Below are 24,262 nucleotides of genomic sequence, written 5' to 3'. Positions count from 1 at the left end.
TGGCTGGGGAATGATATTAGTTTCTTTGTGATCACCACATCATCAACACATTTGCTAATGCACATACTGGCGAGGAACAGTTCTGTGGTCTGTTTGATAAAAATCACCAGTTACAACCAAAATACCATAATGTTTAGTCATGTGATTGCTCCCCTAAATAGCAACAACAAAAACACTGGCAAACTAAGACTAATATGGGTGGCATCTTAACAGTAGATATTACATATAGGAAACATTGTCCATTAACTTTGGCTAGATTTAAGTACCAAGCATCATTGATTGTCTGATATGCACAACTGCATGTGTCACTTATTAAACACTTTGTATTAAGTTATAAACATAGAAGGTGGACTGCTTTACAGTTATCACAGTTTATTATTTACCATTAGTGCACAGACCTGCATCACTGAATGAAGAAAATATGAATATTTACTAATTATGACACTAATTATGAGCAAATACATACATTAGAAAAAATATATACAATATAATTTGACTTAAATCATTTTTTTTCTGTTATTCCTTGTGTAACTGATTTTACTTGTGTATTAACTCAAACTTTAATACCTTTGCATCACAGACCTGTATCACTGACTGAAGAAAAGATCAGGCTAATATTTACTATTTATGAACAAACACACATTATCTCATACATGTATACATTTATTAATTTTCAGTTTTACTTGTGTAATTGTAACTTACCTATGAGAATTAACTACAGCTGTGAGTTATTTATGAATGACAGCGTGTGTCATGAAAGGGAATGCCATTTCATTTAGCCTAATGGGAACAATTGAGACAGTCACCTCTCTTTGCAAGACCATCAAAGTCTGGCGTCACGTCGGATGTTAAACGACGCAGCAGAGAGGACAGATCTCTATCCGTCAGCCACGATCTGTAACATGACTTATTGTAATTCATCACAGAAAAAGTTTGTTTACACACATACGTGGGGCCAAACAAAATAAGTATCCTCTGTGCATGCCTGCACAGATTTCCTTCATCGAACCGGACACTACCGTGTTTAAGAAAGATCTCTGATTTCCATTAAGTTGAACACAGGGGTCCTAAGACACACAGTTTCAGTAGTGTAGCTTTGCTTTAAACCCTAATGACATATGCAGAAGAACATTTTAAACCAATTTCTCAACCGTATACGTCTGAGCTTCCTTGATATTATGCATTAGCCTATAGGGCTGTGTTTTGATAGCTTCATTCTGGCCTCACACTTGCTGTAGCCTAGATGGAGTGTTTAGACTTTCTGAGAAGATAATGAAACAAAAGTTGTTAATATAAACATATCTAGCCAGAAAATTGAGCTTGTAACAAAAGAAAATGTGAGATTGGATTTACAGCTCTGTCGAGGACACACAGGACTGTGTGTGTCAGGACTGCTAACCCCTCCCCCCTTCTCATCCCCCTCAGGGAAGAGATAAACAGACACATCCCTGGGATACAAAGATCATTGAGGACACTAACCTGTATTGATTTTATCACACTCATTACTGCATTGATGTGCCTAGGTGTGTGGGAAAAATATAAAATCTTCCACTCGCGCCCCGCTGGGATGCTGGTGTGTGTCGTCCACTAGCTCAAGGGGGGGTCTGTGCAGTATCTTAGCTTTTCCTAGCACTGCACTCCTTCTGGACAGAGACCTCAGATGTTGTACCTGGAATCTCCCAGTTTAGGGGTCTTTTATTGCACTTTTTTCAAGTTGCGTGTGAGGTCATTGACAGAGAAAGAATGACATGCATCAGTAATCAATATTTGAGGCCAGTATGTCACAAGTCTGTGTCTTGGACCTCTGAGCCATCACAACACCCCGCCACTTCTCCACTTATTTGAAAGTAGTTTAACAGACACATACTCACCTCCATCACCATTATGTCCTTGGAGCTCTGTCTCTGGACTTTGGGGTGTTGGACCTTGACGGCCACTGTCTTCCCATCATGCAACACTGCCTTGTGGACCTGGGCTAAGGAAGCTGCACCCTGAGGCTTCTCCTCAAAGGAGACAAATAACTCCGACAGCTGCAGGAGAGAGATAGGGATGGAGAAGAAAGGGGTGGGAGAGAGCAGAGGGTAAATGAGGGATAGCGGATGATAAAGACGACGGGAGGGAAAGGGGTGTGGGGTTGGGAGTGGGAGAGAAGTGTGATCATCAATCTGAGCATCTCCATTTAGAAGCTATTATTAGGTACTGTACAACTGAAGGATGCTAAATAAAATAGAGAGATGTACATGTAGGTATAAACGTGATTAATTCTCTTATTTTCTGCTTTGGCGAAGTATGGATTTGTTCTGTCATGGCAATAACACACCAAATCAGCTGAAACGAGGTGGACTGATGGATGTGCAATGATGTAATGATGATGCGTGGTATTAGACTTGTGATGCAGACTATTTAACTGAAACCAAACCAACACTGAGACCAAGAGGGGGCCAAGAATGTGTTAAGAGCAAGACCAGAGAGGTGAGGGACTGAAACAGAGGGGCTGACAACCAGACAAATATGACTTTTAACGGACACTATGACTGCGGGGAATTCTCAAATAGTGGCCTTTATTTAGCTCTGCAGAGAAAAACAGCCTTTTATCTATATTTGAGAGAGAGGCCATCATTTCTTATTTCACTGTTAAGTATGTAACTGTATGAGTATACTTTATCATTACCTTATTTAGTAAGACGCCTCCCTGCTTGCTATTCTGATCTGCCGTTTAAATTTCCTGTTAACAGAAACTGAACACTTCCTCTGAGACCTGTTGTCTTGAAAATTTCAATATACATTTCCGCAGCACTAATTCCATCAGGACATGTAATTCATGTTATACGCGACATGCTGCTACTCTTCGTTTGTCCTTTTTACCACAAATAATGTTTTTAGAGGACATCCTCTACAATCAAGCCTACGAGGAACAGGTTGAAAATGCCCTTTGAGCTGCCGGAAGGCCTTTAATTTGAAGCATACGTGCGGGAAAGGTTGAGTTTTATTGTAGGTAGGTTGAAAATTTTGTATGTCCCAGTATATAGTATGTCAAATGCAGTGTGCCAAATAATGCCAGGATGTCCTACTGCATCTGGTCACATTTTGCAGTATGCAAACCAGCATGCTTTTGGAATGCAATGTTATGACAAAGTAGTATGTCCCAATGTACTTTGTAAGGGCAGCAGCTGTACGTACTAATAGTATAAAGAAAAAGCATGTGATTTGGAACGCAGCATATTTGAAATAATGACTGCCAAGTTCTTGTTGTACCACCAGACTTCAGAGCAGCTTCTTCCTCCAGGCTGTGAGACTACATTATTCATCTGCAGCATTCCAACATGTAGTATAGTTTTATTTCTATGGCTTATTCTTTATTCACCCATTTACTGTATATCATTTTTGTATAACGTTTGTTTTTGTGAGTAGCATAAAGGGAACTTCAACTGAATCCCATTATACTAGCTTTTACAACTTTGTTATTTAGTAGCGCTGCAACGATTAATCAATTAGTTGTTAACTATTAAATTAGTCGCCAACCATTTTAATAATCGATTAATCAGTTTAAGTAATTTTTTAAGAATATTTTCTGATTCCAGCTTATTAAATCCAAATATTTTCTGCTTTATCTTTGGGTTGTGGACAAACAAGATGTTTGTGGACGACATCTTGGGTTTTGGGAAAAATAACACGTGACATTTTATAGACAGATCAAGTAATCGACTAATTGAGAAAAGAAATTGACAGAATAGACAATGAAAATAATCGTTAGTTGCAGCCCTATTATTTAGCCCAATAAGTTAGTAAAATCACCTTATTAAAACACAAAGGTGGTTTCCTGTGTTTTAAACCAGGGACTCACCAGGGACTGGGATCATAAGGTTATCCACCTGCTCCTATAAGCAGAAACCTAAAGCTAGTAGTACTGAACTGAATAAGGTACTACTACAAGACATAATCTGTGTACACGTCATGGGAGATATTCCACTTCAATTTCCTGCACTGATGTAAAAATGTAGACTGTAAAGACTGTTCAGTTTTGTGAAGACAGTGGAATAGCCCACTATCCCGACATCTTTCTGTATCTCATAAATATCTCCCTTGTAAAGAAAGTGTGACAATTAACACTGACTTTAAGAAAGTATTATGATCTGCATTTACTGGTGATCTTAACATTGTATTCAAAAGAAAAACATTGATCTTAACAAATATTTGGTCACATAAGCCATACTGTAAGACTTAGCCTTCAAGATTTCTTAAAACGAGAAAACGAAAAAAAATGCCAATGGGGATTTTAGTTATTCACCATGTGCAGCATCCTTTGTTTCAGCAATTTTGCAGATGTGAGTGGCAGTCTCATAGGCTCAGAGGGTGGCAGCACTGTCACCTCACAGCAACTCACTCATTCACCACCTCACCATACGGCCCTCTGGGCGCAGCTACAGAGCACTGGTGGCGCAGAAAGGCTAGCTTTGGGAAAAGCCCGATCCCCGCAGCCGTAGCTGCGTGTGTACTTGTCTGTCATCGTATGTTCTTACTGTGTGCTGTTGTTGTCTGATGTGTACAGTGCTGTGAAAACATATTTCTGTTTGGGGACAATAAAGTCCGAAACCTAAAACAAGGCCTTGTGTATGAACTGTGTTCAGGTGTACTGCAGTGTCCAATATCAGGAAAATTACACTTACACTACATCTAGAAATGAACATGAACACTGTAGTTTAGTTTTTACTCAATCCCACATACACCGTCTCGCTGCACCTAAATACTCACTAGAGAACCAAATGTGTATTTATCTGCCACTGAAAACAAATGCACTACCTGCTGTTTGAATATTGTTTTATTAAGAACTACAGTGGCCAGATGTTTTAGGAAAGTGCTGAGATATTGGAAGAAATCGCACTATATATTTTTATATGTTTCAGTGAAAGAGTGGGCTTGGACCTGAGTAGGGAAGTCAGAAAGTATGGAGAGACGGACTAACACATCGTTGGTTTGGGTCTGTTCATGGGATCCGCTTACAGACAACTGTGTTAATTCCTTTTCTCATCTTGTTGACTGCCAGGAACATTATAATTTTGTTCAAAATCATCAGACCATATATCATGTTCAAAAAAAATTACTGGGTATTAAGATGAGAATCAGGTGGAGGATGCAGGGAGTTAGAATAACTGCTGCTGTGTCTTTTTTCTTATCCCCAACACAGGAGTTGAAGGAAACACTGTCTCCCAGGTTGTTTCACTCTACATACTAATAACTGTGGGAGTAACTGCAGCGATCACAATAAAACCTGCTGATGAGCAACACTGTGCTTAATTCAGGAAGACGGAATTACAGAAGGTAGACTGATGAGTTCCTTTTGTGCTATAAGAGTAATTTCCCTGAAGAAAGTATTAACAAAACAAAGGAAATGGTATTCGACTTTGGAGCTGACCAAAACAAACCCATGACAGTGTTTACAGAGCGAGGAACACCAGCAGTGGGAACAGTGGGAGAAAAGACTGCGGATCCAGGTACAGATAAAAAAGAACTGCTTTAATAGCAGTATGCGGCATATTTATCCAGTGGAGAACAAAGCACACTGATATTTTACTTATGTAAAAGTAGCAACATCACAGTGAAAAAACACTTCGTAATAAGTCCTGTATGTGTGTGTGTGTGTTATATATTTTAGATCAAGGATCAAAGTAATTTATCATTATACAACACAAGGTTGTACAATAAAATGAAGGTTTGTAGTCCCTTCATGCTTCACAGATAATAAAATATATACTAAAACTGGGTAAAATATAAAATGTACCTTGTCTATTATACATAGACAAGGTACACATAAACCTATACACCCAGGGAATAATGCTGCAGTGCATTTTTTGAATTTGCGTCTGGGGGAAATGTAAACAGCAACAGTATAGTGACGACAATATGGTTTTCATCTTCACGTAAAAAGTCTGACATCTGACCTCCTCCCTCTCTCTCTAGTAACCCAATCATTTGAGGTTTCTGCTTGTTGAAAGGACTTTTTCCTTGCCACTGTCACCCAGTGCTTGCTCATGGTGGGAATTGTTAGGTCTCTGTAAATACTATTACAAAAAGTACAGTCTAGACCTGCTCTATATGAAAAGTGCTATGAGATATTTTCTGTTAGGAATTGGTGCGATATAAATAAAATTCTATGTGGGCACACCGGCCTCTTATTTCCTTATAATTAGTAATGCATTAATGTGTAAGCATCACTAATGTTGCAGGTAGTATCGATGGGGCAAACTTTAAGTCCTTTATATACTGCTGGGTCCCTTACACCATGATAATATATCATAATGTATTAGTTGATATATATATTGGAAAACAATCTGAATCTACAAAGAAACTAGTATCTCATGTTGTCAAATAAAAGTAGTGGATAAAAAAGTAAAATATATAGAAGGAAAAAAAGTAGCATAAAATGGAAATCCTCAAGTACAAGTACCTTTAAATGTACTTGGCTACATTCTGCCATTGTATTTATTATAATCTGGATGTACAGAGACAGGCTCGGGGTTTGATGCAGCTTCTGTAAAGATACCGGTGCCATTTGATTTACTCTGCCCACCCACAAATCTCATATCACAGCACTGAGCATTTAGCACCCAGAGTGCCCTTTGAGCAGAGGAAGTCCCTCATTAGCTTCCATTCGTCTATGTGGACACGCAGAACACACACACACACACATAAATTAGTGTGTGTGGGTTTGAAGTTAAAGAGGCTTCTCAAGGGACCTGGAGTCATTAGAACAGACATATTGTATGCTTTGGAACCTCCACACCGCCCTGAGGCTGCCCTGGCTTATGGATAAAAACCTGTTAACTGAACAAGAAAAGGCAGCGTGCAGCGCTTAGGCTACACATTGTATCACCTTTATGTACTTGAAGTATTTGGTGTTATTCTCAGCGCTAATGATGCTGGGCCCGGACTTTCACCAGGCACAGCTCCACAAAGGGAACAACTGTGAGATTGTTGAACTGTGCACCACCAAAACAATCTGGAATATCCACCACTTTCCACCAAAATAAAACCTAAAGAGAAGGGCGGGTCAAAGCCAGAAGAAGCTGGATACAGCTACCATCAGCACCAGCCTCCTAAGAGGATGTCACAGTAAGTGGGCTCAGTCCTGCAGCTACTGGCGAGTCAAGCAGGAACATCCTCATGTTAATCTTGCAGCATGCAAGGCCAGGCTCTTATGGATGAATATCACGTCATATTTTGAAAAAAAAAAAAAAAAAAAAATGTATTTCAGTTTTTCTTCGGCTTCACAGCTGCAGTACTGTCTTGACACTGCTTCTTCAACACAGTTTCACTTTGTCAAGCTTTTTTTAAGTTTGGAAATAATACATGATATTCATAGGCTCTCAGGTTGAGGCACTATGTTTCAAGGATTCAAATGTTTTTGTTTTTTTAACAATTCTACATTTATCCAACAAATATAAAAGAAACAGGTGCTGGGTTAAAAGCTCCTGGAAGCTGTCCTCAACAGAAATTGACAGCATAGTTCATTTCAGCTGTTCATTTTACAGTCGTGGGTTCATTTTGGAAGCACTCACAAACAAACCTGGCCTTGTTCTGTATTAGCTTCACTCTTCTTCATATACTTCAATGTAGTGCTGAGCATGCTTAGCTGGTGTTGGTTTTGGTTCTTATAAAGACTGGACCTCTTCCTTCATATTCATACTTCAAACTGTACCGTCGGGGGAATGCCCCTGCTGCTTGTACCTGGTGAAAAACAAAAAGAGGCTAATTTGAACACGATGTTGGCCCATCAGGTAGAGGCTGAACCTGAGCCCTGTAGAAGATGCCACCAGATGATGAATAATGCAAGCAGCATGGGATCCTGTGTGGGAACAGCTGAGTTATTCATTACGCAAATATGCTAACTGGAATGAAATTGTCTGCACCCACCAGTGTCAACCCACTTTCCATGATGAGCATCCAATGGGATCTGGCATGCAAAGAGTGTTTTCATGGGTAATACACAATCCCAGCCACTCTCTCAACTCATGCTTCACCCTTCTCTCATCTGGCCGTAGATGAAGACAGCTGCTCTACAAAAAGGCACTCTTTGGGAAAAGTTTTGTAACCTGCGCTTTAAGAGTGTTAAACTCACAGACAAGTTAATGAGGCCTCTCCCGTGTTATGTGTGTGTAGATATGTGTATTGTACACAATCTATCTGAATCTGTGTAATTTCTCAGGTGGGGTTGTCACATTAAGCAGCAGAGAAATCTGAGGAATCCAATTTAAATTTAAACAGTAACATATTTTTAGCAAATGTTAAAAAAAAGAAGAAAAAGGCTGGCACTAACGGTTCAACCTCTTTGTTATGTTTGCCGTGTTTGCAGTTCCAGTTGTGTCACCGGTGCACGGCCTGTAACTCCTGGTTCGAACACTCTCCTACCATAGAGTCACTGTTCATGTTAATCTCAGCTGTGGAGTTAATAAACATGGTAATGTATGCGCATGGGCCCCGCTCCCAGAGGGTAGACCCGCAGTGACATACGTTCCCTGAAATGAGTTATGGCACAAATAAAATGGCCCCTGAGGCCTCACAATTGGATGACAACACATCAGTGTCTGTGTCAGCGTGGCATAGGGGGCCATTTTGGCTGCTGGCGGCCGGCCACGGCCCCAGCTGGATGAAGACACATAAATCATTACAGCACAGAGGAGGAGAAATGAGAGAGATTACTTTACTGAGGAGAGGAAATTAAAGTCTCCACTGTAAAAACTCTAACATCCCTGTCCAACTCTCTTAATGTAAGGCTCAGTGTCTGGTAATAAAGGAGGAATCTGTGTATATACACACTGTAAATGACGGCTCAGTGATGTTCAAGAGCTACCTACTTTATCCCTTTAGGGTGTTTTTAGTTATCTAGGATTTGTTTTCCCGTAGTTTGCTTTTGGGTATCTTGAAAAGCATCTATACATTAAACGTTTTATTATTATCATCATTATTATTATCAACACTCGCAGTTATTTAAATACCTACTTTTACTTGAAAATTTTTAATATTCAATCATTTTCTTCTATTTATATAGTATGCTGCTATATATATATAATATAGACTGACTACACAGGGAAAGACAATGGGTTTGAACTTTACTCAAAATCTCTTTACACAAAGGTTGTAGGTTTAAAGAGAATTCCATTTGATCAAAATAACCAATAAAATAACTATTTCTATTTTGTATTAACCATTTTATCATGTATCTGACCAGTATTGCATATCTTGGATTTGCACATCCATCTGTGTTATGCAAGTACCCCTCAATGTTAAGAAATATAGAAATGGCGACAATATGTTAGCAGCCTTACTTGTTTACAAGATTCATATCCTTAACTCTGATTGACCAGCGCATTATTTCCATTCAGATTAAGGCCCTATCCACACCACTTTTGCTACGTTTGCAGATCAAAAACTAAAATGGCGAAAACGAAGATGTAAAACGGAGAAGCATGAAAACGCTGCCGACCCCGTTTTTCATTTTAAAACTCCAGAGAGCATTTTAGTGAAGACGGGCAAACTGGCAGAGTTTTTGAGTTGGTATTTTTATTAAAATATTTGTACTGTGCAAATAACACTTATAGCCTACACTTGTGGAGTTTCAACTCCTGTGTTACATCCAGAAACAGTCCCGGCTCATTATTGGTCCATGACAAAAAAAATATGTGGTGCGGTTCTTCGTCTGCAGTACTTTATTCTTTCGCCAAATCTTCTGTAACTACGGAAGAGAGAGACCGTCTGCTTCACATTTACACCGGCACGCGCATGCCCAGTGTACATGAACAGCCATTAGATGTGTGTTTTCAGCTGTTTTAATGTAGACGGAGATCAACTCTGATACGCAGCTAAAATGCTGGTGTGGACGGAGATCGATTTCGTTTTAAAACTGGGTGTGGATGGGGCCTAAGGCTGTGGCACATTGTCCCCATTAGTCATTTCTAAATTAATACGCATAGCTGGAGCCCAGCTGGTTTCAACTGTTAGACTTACCTAGTTGTAAGTGCTTGGCAAAGAGGGTGGCCAACAAAAAAAAAATCCCATTGTCCCAAAATATGAATAAAACAAAACTAATATTTTAAGCAGGATATCCTCTGTGGCCTATGTGGTTACAAACCTAACCCCACTGGCAGAAGGTTTCCACGTCGTGGTTTATTTTTTGGCTCATGGTGAACTACCTCAGTTTGGTTATCAGAACATACTGCCACTTCCTGAATCTCCATGTCCACAGATGTCCCTACACTTGTGCCACCCTGTCTGGACATGACCCCAAGTACCCATGATGCACTTATGTTTTCTTTTGTTATGCCTCATCACCAACTAAGTGTCAAGTCTGGCTTGGAAACAGATTCTGTTTGGCAAAATTACATATTGCACAAGCTGGCCTTTCAGCATTTTCACTGTAGAGGGGAAGTGACAGCCAGAACTAAGGCAAGGCTCTCCAAAGCCATGCACAGTGGGAATGCATATGTCACTACAAATGGTGCTACACACCACTCTCTACTCACTACTTGTATATGAGAATATCCAACAGACATGAGAATGCAAACACGGCTTAAAAAAGAAGCATGTGCAGCCAAACAGGAACAGAAATGACGCTGAAGCTGCTCCCTCGACTCCAGAGCTGCCTGGCGCTGCTCATCAGTGTCACTTCTTCTACTGCCACTCCAAAAGGGAGGAGGGCTGATTCATTCTGCTGCTGCCTTTGAAGACAGACAAGCTATATTGCCGTCTTTTCAGGGATAATGACGTGCCACACAGATACAGGAAGAAATCAAACTGAATGCACACCTTAATTAAAAAAAACATGAATAAGAAAAAGAGAACATTCTGTCGTAGTGGCTTTGAATTACAGGGGAGCAATTTGAGTCAACTGTGACTGCAGCTCATATTCATCTTATTAGCACGTCAGTGGTTTGTAATTGTTTTACAAAATATAGGAGGAAATTATAAAGCAAACTTTTTAGATCCTGCATGCTTTCCATTAATGCGTAACTTTTCTTACTGAGAGTTGTTGCAGTAATTCACATTTCAGTCCCTCTAAGGTTTGTCTGGCCAACAAGCAGTATTCAGGATTGTCCAATCGTACCTATAAACTGTGCCCCCCCCCCCCAACAGCAGTCTACAATGTTTTACTGTTCTTTTATTTAAAGGCTAATGCAGTTAGTATTCTAAATTTCTCAGTAAATCACATGAAAACATTGAAACCAACAATAAATTGATGCCACTGACAAGTATTGGTTTAAATCTGTGTTGATATTAAGAAATATTCTGTATACATACATATTCATATATTGCTGACATACTCAGAAATAAATACAGAAATAAATAAATGCTCAATAAATACATAAGCATCCGATTAAATGCACAAAAAATAAAGTAGGCAGTAATTAAATTATACAATAACACATAAATGTATACATCTCCTTTAATTAGCTTCTTTACTTACCTTATTTATTTATTGTCTGTTATACTCTTATTTATTTAGTATTTATACTTATTTATTAATTACTTCTTTTTTAAATGTATTTATTTAAGTGTTTGTTTAATATTTTTGTCTGTTTTATTCTTCTGTTGCATTTTCTACCCTATTTAATTCCCCAGTGGTATTTATTTCTGCCTGTTCTTTTTAAATTTCTGTATGCATTTCTGCCTCATTATGCAAATGAGGAGGGGCTGTGTCTCAAGGGGTGAACTTCTCTCTTATTGGTGGACCAGTCAGACAGGAGAGCTCTAGGCCTACTCTGCCTGCAGACATCAACAAGCTTGCTCCTCACACAGGCTTCCTTCAGTGCGCTGAGGTGTTTAGAAACTCCATTCCATTCTGTATGGTTAATTCAGTTTTAACGGAGCAGAGCGAGCTGACAGGCAGAGTTAGTGACTTTTTTCTGTCTGTTTCTCTCTTCACACATGTTGCAGTCTGAGAGTCTTATCTGAAGAGTGCAATGAAGTCTCAATAGTACGCGATGCGGGCACCACATACAACATCATTTATGAAATTACACAACGGATATACAGTATGAAAATAAGATTAACTGGATTATATTCACGGGAAGGATAAAACCTGTTACATGTGTCTATTAAAAGTAAAATAAATGTCAGGGAAATTACTTTACTTAGATTTAAGTACTGCAGTTGTACATTGAAATACCTTCCTATCTTTCTGAGGAAGTCTTCTTGAGGTGGTATAAAATATTTCCAAGTCAGCTATAACACAAGTCTTGTTCATCAGACTACATGCTGTACAGTATTTGTGGACAGATTTTGTCCCAGTATTTATTTATGCATTTCTTCATTGCATGATTTAGAATAATAAGTTAAGAAATGGGTCTGTTCTGAGTTCATCCTGCACTGCAGCAGCTAATAAAGCCCAGTTAATCCCAAAAATGCTTTTCTTTTAGGCAGGCTGGAGCAAGTTATACAGTAATGTCACGTACGTGTTTGAAGGTGGATCAAACACAGCTAATCTTAAATATCAAAGTAGAGAGGAGCCTAGTAGGCCTATTTATTTTCATGCATTACACAAGATGAATAAACTATGTGACAGTTGTAAAAAAAAAATAAATAAAAATTTGAATGTTCTCTACTTGTTATAGTTACACAGTATTAGGGGTGTGGGCTGTATTAAAAGTATCCACTGTTCTCCCATGCTCTAACACACAGTAACGATGAGATGTGTGCTGTTCTCACATTCTTCCTCTGTATGTGCACATAAACAACAAGACATGTAAGGGGGAATATGACCATGTGGTTCTCAGAAACAACTGCTCACTTTCCTGCAGTTCTGTGTCCGTATAAGTCGCTAAATGTAAACACTGTCGGGCAGAGCGTCCACACGAAAAAGAAGGAAGACATGGCTGGTAGTATTGTCTTCAAATAGGGTTTCTAAACACCTCATCGCACTGAAGATAGCCATCTGACTGTGAGGAACAAGCTTGTTGATGTGTGCAGGTAGAGTAGGCCTAGAGCTCTCCCGTCTGACTGGTCCACCAATAGGAGAGAAGTTCACCCCAGAAATAAATACCACTGGGGAAATAAATAGGGCAGAAAATGCAACGGAAGAATAAAACAGACAAAAATATTAAAACACACACATAAATAAATACATTTAAAAAAGAAGTTATTAATAAATAAAGTTGAAGAGTATAACGGACAATAAATAAATAAATAAGGTAATTATTACAAAGGTGAATAAGTAAAGAAGCTAATTAAAATAGATATATACATTTATGTCTCCTTGTATAATTTAATTACTGTCTACATTTATTTATTTACTTTATTTTTTTGTACATTTAATCGGATGCTTATTTATTTAATGAGCATTTATTTATTTCTGAATTTGTCAGGATCAGTCCTCCATATTATACAGCATATGAGTCAATCAAAATGTCTGGATGCTGCAGTGTGATTTTCTATTGTTGGCCCTGCAGTTTTAGTGTAATATTAAACAGCTTGCAAATTGAGTGTTACTAGATATTATACACATTAGTTATTATTAGTTATCAGCAAGTGTACATTTGATATATGTTTATATATGGAAACATACCACCTGGTTGTCTATGACTCAGAGACAGCTGCTTCTTTTTCTCCTTAAGTATGAAAATATACCCGATCAGATCAGATTAGAAACTGTATCACTGCTGTTTCTTACTATGATTTTTAAATTCCGTACTTATTCCACATATTTGTGAGTTGTGTCTAAACAGAGTGACAGAGAGGAACAGACAGATGGGCAGTATTTATGATATCGTATTTTAAATACAAAATAGGATTTTGGAATTTGTATTTTAGAGGATTGATGAAAATGGCTTCATATTTTGTATCAAAATACTTACGTGTTTTGCATTATGAAGTTTGATACTATACGTGATGACATCATAAAAATGCTGCCTGATTGGTGCCTACGCAATATTTTGCCCTCACTTGTTGAGATCAGAACATAAAACTGATTCAGACACAAAGAATAAGGTAAGCTTTCCATCAATATTTAGCATAAATTGCACGCTAAATACTGTGTCCGGAGTTCAGTCAGCAGGTCTCTACACGGAGACGAAGTCGGCCTCCTCCTCTCCAAAACAAGCAGAACAGCTGATTACAGCAGGTAATAAAGCTTGTTAAACATCCCGTTCTTCCAACGCCCAGGCGGACACAGATGTGAGTCCTGCAGCTGATCTGCAGCTCTTGTCAGCTGGAAATGTTTTAATAACCTTCCAAACTGTCACAATTTTATTTTTGTGTTGCTTTCTCTGTGCTGGAGTTATTTTATGAACTTGATGGCTTTATCCAGTGTGTTATTAAATTTGTAACGAACTTTATTGCACGTCTCTCCATTATACTCCCACACAAAAAAGCTTCTTTTAATGGTCACGCAAAGCCTATAGTTTTTCATTATATTCCAGTCAAATCTGATGTTCATTTATAAATCTTGCTCATGGATAGTGGTTATTAAATAATGACGCCTGTCCATTGCTTTGTACGGCGTATAGGTCAGCTGGTTAGCTTGCCTATTATTCGCAGGTCTTTAGACCGCGGTGGAAACACACACAACAATTGGCTGAAGGAACCTTTAGTTCCTTGAAAAGAGATCCGGGGACTAAAAAGTACTACTTAAAGTACTTTTGGTCAAAACGCGGCTTTAGATGATGCAAAGTAGGCTCTTCATTACAAAACACCAGCTAACTAGATTAGGATACAGTTATGAGTCATCAGCAAACTGTTAGTTCAACATTAAACTGTTGGTTACTTTAAAACTAACTTTCATCACAGGGATGTGTGAATATTTGATCTGTTAACTGGCTGCATGTCAGATTTATCGCATGTCTCATTAGGCAGGCTGCTCTCAAGCATTATCCACTTAATCAGCTGAGTCAGTGTACAGGTGAAGAAAAGTATTTTTAGTATTTTGAAATTTAGTATCTTATTTTAAAATACATTTTGATGTATTTTTGTCCCTCCCTGGGGGCAGACGCAGTCAGGCAGGAGAGAACCCCCCCTCCGCAATTCATCACACAAGGCAATGGTCCTTTTAACTTAATTGTTGCAGAAGAAGCGATGCCCTGGTAATCCAGGAACACATAACAAGCTTAATTCATAAGGTTATTATAAAGATAAGCTCTACGTTTGATTAGAAAAGAGCAAAGGAGCAGAAACGCTTGTTGACCGTCATGGAGAGATGCCCTTCTGGTGTGAACAGACAGGCTACTGCTCGCTAGCAGGGATATTCCACACTAGAAAGGGACATTTCTTATACAGACACAGAAAAAAGGGGTTGTCTAGTTCACTTTAATTTGTCTTTGCCTGAGCAGAAACTCTAAAATATTTAGCCCTGGTGATAATTTGTTAGATACTCAGACAATAGGCTATGTCTAAAAAAAAATTATTAAATGATTCATTATTACAGTGAATCTAGATTTAATCATTTAATATTTCATCACTATGGAAGCACAGCATGTAGCTAGTAAAAACAGTGATTTTGAGTTTGTGAAGACGTTTTTATTGGACCGCATTTGGTTTGCTGACTTGCAACAGAGCTGATGACCATTAAAAGTCATCATCTTCACATAGAGATGCACAGAAAAGTTAGAAAGCATGAGCGATTTAAAAGAGTGCATCTACACTGACATAAAAAATATTTCCTTACTGAAGACTTTAAAAGCAGCGTAGTGTGAAAGCCTATCGACCAGTCTGTGATACACTGCAGTAGATTGCTGAGCCTGTGTGCTAGAAAGACTTCCTGGGTATTAATAATTATTATTAATTTGTTCAAACAGTTTCAAATGAGACAGAGGATGTGGCCACTTCCTGCTTGGATCAGTATCTCCTGTGCATAATTACATACAGATGACCTACATTCTTGTGCCATCACATAAAAATCCAATATTGCCACAAAACATTCTCAACATCAAAATCAGTGATTTGCAACACTTCCCATATGATGGCCAGTACACCCAGATATTACCTCGGTATAAACCGCATGGCAAAATCCCTGATCATGGTGTATATCAGCATATTACCCAACCCTAACCTTGTTGCGTTAACAGATTGACACATTTTGTCTCATTTGTATTTTACCTAACATTTATGGATTGGCCTAGACTGGGTCTGTGTCATGTGGGGAGCAACATGTTCACTGTTCCTGGATGTACTAATGTAATGTACTCAACAACATATACCAAAGCCAAGACTCACACACACACACACACACACACACACACACACACACACACACACGCTGGGGAATGGATGTTAGAGGGAGAAGACCAATGTACTGTATCTGAGAATAACAGAGCAATTGCCTTGCCACCAGCAGGCTCTAAAAGGCTGTCATAACAACTAGTTTGAGAGCAAACTCCCCGCTCTGTACTAAGAGGAGAATTAACAGCTGCATCAGGAATATGGCTTGGTTATAAAATGAAATGAGGACAGAATGTCAGAGTTATCTACTTCTGCTTTATTTGCCTATTTTTCCGCTTCCAGTAAAGCGCACACGCATCAACAATCAAACTATGAACCAAAATAAATACAAAGATAAATGAATTAAATAAATACAAAATAGAAAGAATTAATGCGGCATTACAGCATATGTTTTGTCTTAGCTATGTATGAATCACCTGTGAGTGCTTTGGGCATTTACCTTGATTGTTTAGCTGATGATTTTAAGCTCCCACAGCATTATTAATTAGGAAAAAAAAAAAAACTTTCTTTCTTTGCAGACCTCCAAGAATACTAGGAACTTAAGTTTGACAAATAATAGAAAGTCCCTCCCGTTGCGGTGGACAACCATGGGACCTTATTTCGGAAATGGTAGTCAATGGGAAAAGACAACAAATATTTTGATACTGTTTGAATTGTGCCCTGAATTACACATATGATGTTTGTCAATTTAAAAGATAAATTTTAAAGTCAAGAAATTTGCAGTTTGTTGTAATACTGTTGAGGTATAAGACTGTGAAAATACATAAAAACTTACATGAGAGGATGATGTGGTAAAAGGACTGAGAGTCGTTGGATTAAACACATCAGGTGAGATTTATTTCTGCGTGGAACACAGATACGTTATCTAGCTAGTAGCAACCAAGCAACGAACGTTAGTTAGCATTACCACGCTAACATGTTGGTGACGTATATAGTGCGAGACGAGAGATGTAGCTCAGTGAACGGGTTTCACACAAAACGACACGTAACATTACTGTTTTACGACAAATTGCGACTTTATATTTTAAATTGACCAACATCATATGTGTAATTCAAGGCTAAATTTTAACGGGATAAAAGAAAAGTTGTCTCTTGCCATTGACTACCATCCTTATTTTTCCCGAAAGAAGGTCCCATGGGCCGGAAATCGAGTGACTTAGGCTCTCTATAAAACTTTTTAGTAATGTTGTTTGATGAACTCTTCTGTATATACTGAGTGAAATAAAAATCTAATTAAGTTGTCTCAGAAGAGAGCTGGCATCATCTGAATTTTTTCAGTACTGCTGCCAATGCAATACCAGAGATTATTACAGATATCATAGAAAAACAATAATTCATAACAATTTCAGTAAAAAACCTTTATTGTAATTTAGGAAATTAAGCTTTTCAAACATTTTTAAAAATGACTTAACAGACTGTTGTAGAGGATTTTTCCACCTTAAATACAGGGGAAAATCCATTAAATAAACAATTCCATTAGATTTTAAAAAGGGATAAAAGAAGATTAAGAATAAAAAGAGTTTCCATATTTTTACTGCAGACACAATGGAGCAGTCAGTACTCCAAATAAATATAATAAATAAATATTCCAGATATTTTACACAGAAAAAAGCAGAAAAATGTAACTGCTTAGTTTGTGCCCATACGCAAGCTCTGCAAAGCATTCAGAACACAAACAGGGCCACTCAGGTCGCAATGTGTTTGAAGCTTAGTGTTCTTCTTCAGGTAACATCCCATAATGATGCTACCTGGCCACACAAAAGTGGTGATTAGTGTTTCAAGTAAACAGGGCAGCTGGATCAATGCTTTGGGAGACTAGGGTTTAATTCCCAGTTGGAACACCTGCTACTGAATAAATGAATAAGTAATGAATAATTAAGGGTTTCTCTACATCCCCACACTACAACACTAACTGCACCATCCCTCTCAAACACTGTTTACAGTTTGTGATCACTTATTACGAGGGTGTGACAAGACACAGCTCACAGGACGAGACGAGACACAATATTGGGTTCACGAGTTCGAGATGAGACTACATTTTAACACCATTTTTAAGAAATCTTTAAAGCTGAATTGTATGAAAAAAAATTGTCTTTAAATGTGCATGTGGCACCTTTTCACTTCAATGATAAATTAATTTATTTTAATTCAGTTAGAAACCCCTGGACTTTAAGAGCTCCTGTGTTTCAGCAGGCTTTCTGCTCATGTTCTGCTCTCCCACACATCTGTCTTGTCTGACGGGTCCAGAAAAAAGTTGTAAAATGATGAGACTAACGTCATCATTTAATAATAATTCATAAGCATTTTTAAGTCTACCTTCCCTACACTCTGATGTGCATGTTATTGCTTCGCTGGTAGTATCCCCTTCAGACTGACTGACAGACACAGAAATCCGCTTGGGACTGCATGTAAAGATGACTGACAAGGATGTGGAAAATGAAAGTAACTGAAACACTTACAATCATGCAGAAATCTCACCACAGATCCACACACGTTAATTTCAGCAGCTCACAGTCCCAAACAGAGCACCTTTGCGCCTCAGTTTTAACGTTACCACATGTCACAACTCTCCGGACTCACAGCGTGAGAGAGGGTTCACTTGATTACTATACATTTGTTTTTCTGTTTTTCTTATGTGTGGCGTGAAAGAATGTGATAAATGTACGAGAAATCTCATTGCGTTTTAGTCTCACGAGATCCACGCATCAGAAACGGGTGCTTGGGACATTTCGTGGAACGGAAATGTAATGTGAGCTGGGAATGGTGATGCCACTGGGGGTGGAGCCTGCTGCCATCACTGGAGGAGATGTCCATAGGAGGCGGGGTTAGACCCATGGAACCAGGACCTGAGGTGGGACCACGAGTGAATCTGTTTTGTACTCACCCGAGTACTAACAAAATCCGTATTATTATAGCAGAGATCCAGTCCATCTAGACTTACCTCCTTGCCAAGGTCTTCTCTGATGACCTGCCGGATCTCATCCATGCTGCTCTGAGGAGCTCGGCTGTGGAGCACCTTCAGCGTGGATGTGTACTCTTCAGGTAGAAGGTAGTCCAGAGCACCGAGGTGCTGGCCCACCTTGATGAAAGTGCCCCGGTTGGCGCAGCACAAGTCTCGAAGACGCTCCGCTGACCGAAGATGCACCTGCAAGTGATGGAACAGAGAAAAACAAAAAAAGTCAGAAACAGGATACAAAGTCTCAAGGTCTGCTAGGAAAAGCTGCGAAGGTCATTGCAATCCAATTGATTTCGTATCACATGGTTCCAAAAGCAGCAAATAGTATATGAAAAGTTGGAGGGAGTAGATCAAGAATGGATGGGCGTATCAAAACTTTGAGGACCTGGAAAACACTGGCTGGTCTGTAAGAGTTTATCCCCATAGGCTCTTTCATGCCAAACTGGGAAAACCATTTCTTTAAGGAGCTGATTAGCGTTCGAGGGCATTGTCATGTTGAAAAAGGAAAGGGACAAAAACAAACTCGTGACACATAGTTGGAAAAGAACACTATTGTCTGAAATGTTTTATTTATGCTGGAGCATTAACTAAGGAGTCAATAAGAAAATAAATCACAAATTCAAGAGGAGAGAAAAGAAATTAAAAAGAGAATAAAAATACGCACATTATACTGCAGATTGCAAAGATGAACAAAATAACAAAATAGAGCGACTATTTGATTAAGAGCCCTGGATGGTTTGTGTGTGTGTGAGTGTGTGTTGGTCCCGTTCCGTCTGTCCCATTTGAACCAGCTGGAAGTGATAATGCTTACAGAGAGCTCCTCTCCTGAGACCAGTGCAAATAAAAAGCCGTGAAATTAGCTCCCCTTAACCTCTGTAACCCCCACTACACACATCATGAATACACCCCACCGCGCGCGCACACACACACACACACACACACACACGCACACACGCACACACACACACACACACACACACACACACACACACACACCCACAGGGCATATTCTCATAGGACCATTTGACATGAGTGTCATCTGGGCAATTATGACAAAGCAATAACAGAAACAAGTCGCTAGAGATTACCAGATGAGCCTTTCTGCTTGAAGACGCACTGGGAAACCTTTTTTATAAAAACCATCACTACACCATCACAGCCACCTTCTCATGTCTGACCATATGGACTAGTAAAGCTAAACACATAATTGGTAGAAACATAATGTGGTTTTTCACAAAAATTCACAGGCAGTTATTATTTATAAAAATTGGATTTTGAGGTTCAATCTCGAATTCCCACCCCACACAGAATAAAACCTACTTTATATAGGTCCAAAACCAAAACAACAAATTAGACTATTTCAAATATTCCTAATTTTAATAAAATTATATATACACAGCCACATGGAAAAAACTGAGATTAATAGTTATGATAAAGTCATCATTTTAAATTTAATCTTACATTGCTGGGAATAAACAAATTAAATACGAGAAAAATGTCAGAAGCAGGAAAATTCTCTCGGCAATCACACAGTTTGAATAAAAAAATAGACTTGATAAAATCGTCTCATCCCTTCCATTCTGACTGATTTGTTATTAATTATTAAAACATATTTTATTTTAAATTTCTTAATTAAGCACTGTTGGTCATTATATTTCAAATGTATTCCCTTCACATTTTTGGGAAAAAAAATGAAATTGAACAAAAGCATACAAAAGCGTGTAAAACCTTTTTTTCATATATTTTGACTTTTATTCTGAAATTACGCTTAAGTTAAAGTCTTAACTTGAAATAACATCAGTGGGCAGTGTTCCTATCATATATATATATATATAGTTCAAAGCAAATTGTAATTTAAACCAATAACATTTTTGTTGTCTTTTTTAACTAATGTTTAACAGCAGAACACAGTTTACTGCACTGAACATCAAATGCTTTTTACCTGATTTTGTGTGCATTTGCCATATTTACTTATTTGCTAGAAGGTCCAAGAGTATTAGTTTCATAATAACAGCTCTAAAATTGTGAGATGCCTCATTTTCTTTGTTTGTTGTTGCCCCAACCTACAAGACTAACCATCTTTATCATAGGTTTAAATACATTTGCAGGACAACTGCAAAACTCCACAGCCCCTGGTGTGAATCCGCAGGACACAGAGGTCAAACGTCTGATGTTTGCTATGACCTGTCTCCCTCCAGAGAGGGCTTACAGCAGAGCCTGGACAGCTTCCGCAAGTTAAACAGTCAAACACGGACATAAAACAAACTAACTCTGAAAAATAAATTCACACTAGTAAATATTATAGATATGAAGAAATTGAGTATACAAAACATATTTAGGATTGAACGTCAATTTCACTGGACATTTTGGCATGGCTGTGAATGAGCTGAAGAAGTAGGCAAGAAGAAATTCCAATTGACATCCCAAGCAGGACCTGGGTCTAAATTCTACATATAATAATACATCCAATAATATTATATAGTGCCGTGTGGGTCCACTAGCCAGCCAAGACCTCACAACATGGGAAAAACAGCCGCTGGAAACCAACTTAACGGATGCAGGAAAGAACTTCAAATGTGAGTCATCCAATTTTATAAACACCTCCTATATAGTGACCCCGACTCCTGCCACTACAAGCCCCTTCAGTGCAGAGAGTTGAACTAATAATAAGAATAAGAATCCTCTCTGCCAGCTGGTCCTGTAGCTCTGCTAGGACTTACTTGGTGGCAGAGTAGGTCTACATGACCACGGTGACTTTTGGAAAAATAAGGAAAACGTTGACAATGTACAGACTGAGTGGACACAGCTTGGCCCAAGAAACATGGCTGTCAAAAGGCAGAACAGGAACCCCAGGGAGGCCTGGCTGTGTCAAATAATGTTTCCTGATTTTATCTTCCTGATCCTCAGAAACTGCCCTAACTATGTGAGTACTGTATTAGCTGCAAAATAAAAAAGCTCTGTAGCAAAAGTTTCATCTGTAGAAGTATTACAGCTGCTCATGTTATTCTATCTACAGGACTCATTCCTCCCACACATTAGAGACAATATTTCTGTCCTGTGAGGTCAAAAGTTGAATTGAATTGTAACCGTTTACTGTCTTTATTATAATGCATTTGATATGATTGTTAATATTTGCATATTATTGTATATCTACTGCTAATTGTTATGGTAGAAAATTGTGTCCTCTTACATTTGTTCTTTTATGTATGATCTTTTAATATTATTATTCTTATTACTGTTCCCGTTATGGCTTATAGATATATATGGATTGTGTTTTTATCCTTAACCTTTTCTCTCCTATACTCCTGATGTTAGTCTGTCCACATTTACTAGGGTTTAGGTCAGAGCTGTGAGATTGTTTTGGTGTTTTCCCTCTCTTGTTGTTCCTCTCCTCTCCTGTAATGTTCATTCAAGCCGAGAGAGGATCTCTGTTCCCCAAAACATAGAAACCTAGACTGTGTAAAAGATTATGCATCCCTTTGCTCGGGGCCAGACGCCCGATGCTGCCCTAGGCGGCAGGTCTCTGGACCAGCTGTATATGTGTAGTACTTCTCTGTTTATTCTCTTTTGTTAAATAAATTCTTCAAAGATCAATCATCTGTCAGTGTTATCAATCCCAGTTGCTTGTGAAATTTTCCTACCACACTTTAACCTCCAGTCAACTTTCCATGAAAATGCTTTGATCCAGCACTCTGCCAACAGCCAGTCCTTTCAGCATTGACCTTCTGTGGCTTACGCTCCTTGTGGAGGGTGTCAGTGAGGGTCTACTGGACAGCTGTCTAGTCAGAAGTCTTACCCATAATTGGGATTGTGTGTCCTGAAGCAGACTGAGAGATTAAAGGCTAACACAGTTAATTGTCTGTACTGCTTTAGGCTATTTAGGTTCTGTCATGCCAATAAAGCAACTTAAATTTGAAAGAAAAAAAAATCCTCAGCCACAATTTACAATTAAATGAGCAATTTCCCGTTATAAAAAACATTTTGTCAACAAAGATAGGATTTAATTTTAATTACAAAGCCTTAATCAGTTTGATATAAATTTGGCGCAAATCTGGCTTTGTCCATAACAATGGTGGCTATCCAAAACCCCTTTATTTCTCAGAATGGCATGAGAATAAAAACTAATGGCCATATTGTTGAATTACCAGGGACACGTTAGTGTGTTTATGTTCAGAAATGTTGAGGATATCATTAAAAGATAACCTTTTTTGAGAACAGCGGCAGCAATGTCTAAAAGTCTCCACTCGTTTGCTACATGCACATTTTAGGGCTGTGCCAGCTAGTTGTTGCCCCTCAGCAAGCTTCTGGAAGTTGGCCAATCAGAAGAAAGTGGGCTTTTAGGGAGGGGGGCCTTAAAGAGACAGGAGCTACAACAGAGTGTTCATACAGAGAGTGAATAGAGGTGCTGATGCAGTGGACAGGATGAGAAAGATTGTGTTTTAGAACATTAAAGCATGTAAACATTTTCTAGTAGAAACCAAAATAAAAGTATGTTTGCATTATTTGGGACCTTTAATGTTTAAAATAATTTCTAATAGTCTTACAAACAAATCAAAATAACAAACTCGCCCTTCAAACTGCCAGATCACCTGAAGGCATGTCAGAGCTATTTCTGGCAGAATGTGTCTGGAAGCTGATTTGATGGGCTGATCAGAATGAAAATCTGGCATCTGTTGCCCATGGCTCGTACCTTAATCCTCAGATTCATCATCACTCCTCTCTCCCTCTTCTAGTAATCAGTATGCTTTGTCCAGAGGAGGCAGGCTCACAGCTAGAGGATGACATCACTATGGCAATGCTACTCACTGACAGCCGGAAAAGTACGCTGCTCAGGGATTGGCTGATGTTGGCCTCCGCCCACCATCTCCACACATTCGCCATCCAATCAAATTAGACACACGGGTTAATTTGTGGTACAACACAGAGATACAGCTCAGTGCAGAATGCCTCTGGCTCTCTACACTCATCCTCTTCACACAGTTGGCAAGGACAGTAAATAAAAGGCTGGAGGGGGTGTGTGTGTGTGTGTGTGTGTGTGTGTGTGTATGTGTGTATGTGTGTGTGTGTGTGTGTGTGTGTGTGTGTGTGTGTGTGTGTGTGTGT

The 24,262-nt window shown here is 38.8% G+C and overlaps 1 protein-coding gene across 1 annotated transcript in view; it reads right to left on the bottom strand.

Moving 5' to 3' along the window:
* adck1 (aarF domain containing kinase 1) overlaps nt 1–24,262 on the bottom strand; it is a 96,519-nt gene that overhangs the window by 43,036 nt on the left and 29,221 nt on the right. Inside the window, exons 4-5 of the mRNA XM_046063694.1 lie at nt 19,145–19,348; nt 1,872–2,030 (exon numbers count right to left, since the gene is read on the bottom strand). Coding sequence (XP_045919650.1) covers nt 1,872–2,030; nt 19,145–19,348 — 363 coding nt within the window. The remainder of the gene's footprint in view (nt 1–1,871; nt 2,031–19,144; nt 19,349–24,262) is intronic.

Source organism: Micropterus dolomieu, linkage group LG11, assembly GCF_021292245.1.
Source record: "Micropterus dolomieu isolate WLL.071019.BEF.003 ecotype Adirondacks linkage group LG11, ASM2129224v1, whole genome shotgun sequence".
Taxonomy (NCBI): Eukaryota; Metazoa; Chordata; class Actinopteri; order Centrarchiformes; family Centrarchidae; genus Micropterus; species Micropterus dolomieu.
This window is presented reverse-complemented; position numbering and strand designations above follow the sequence as displayed.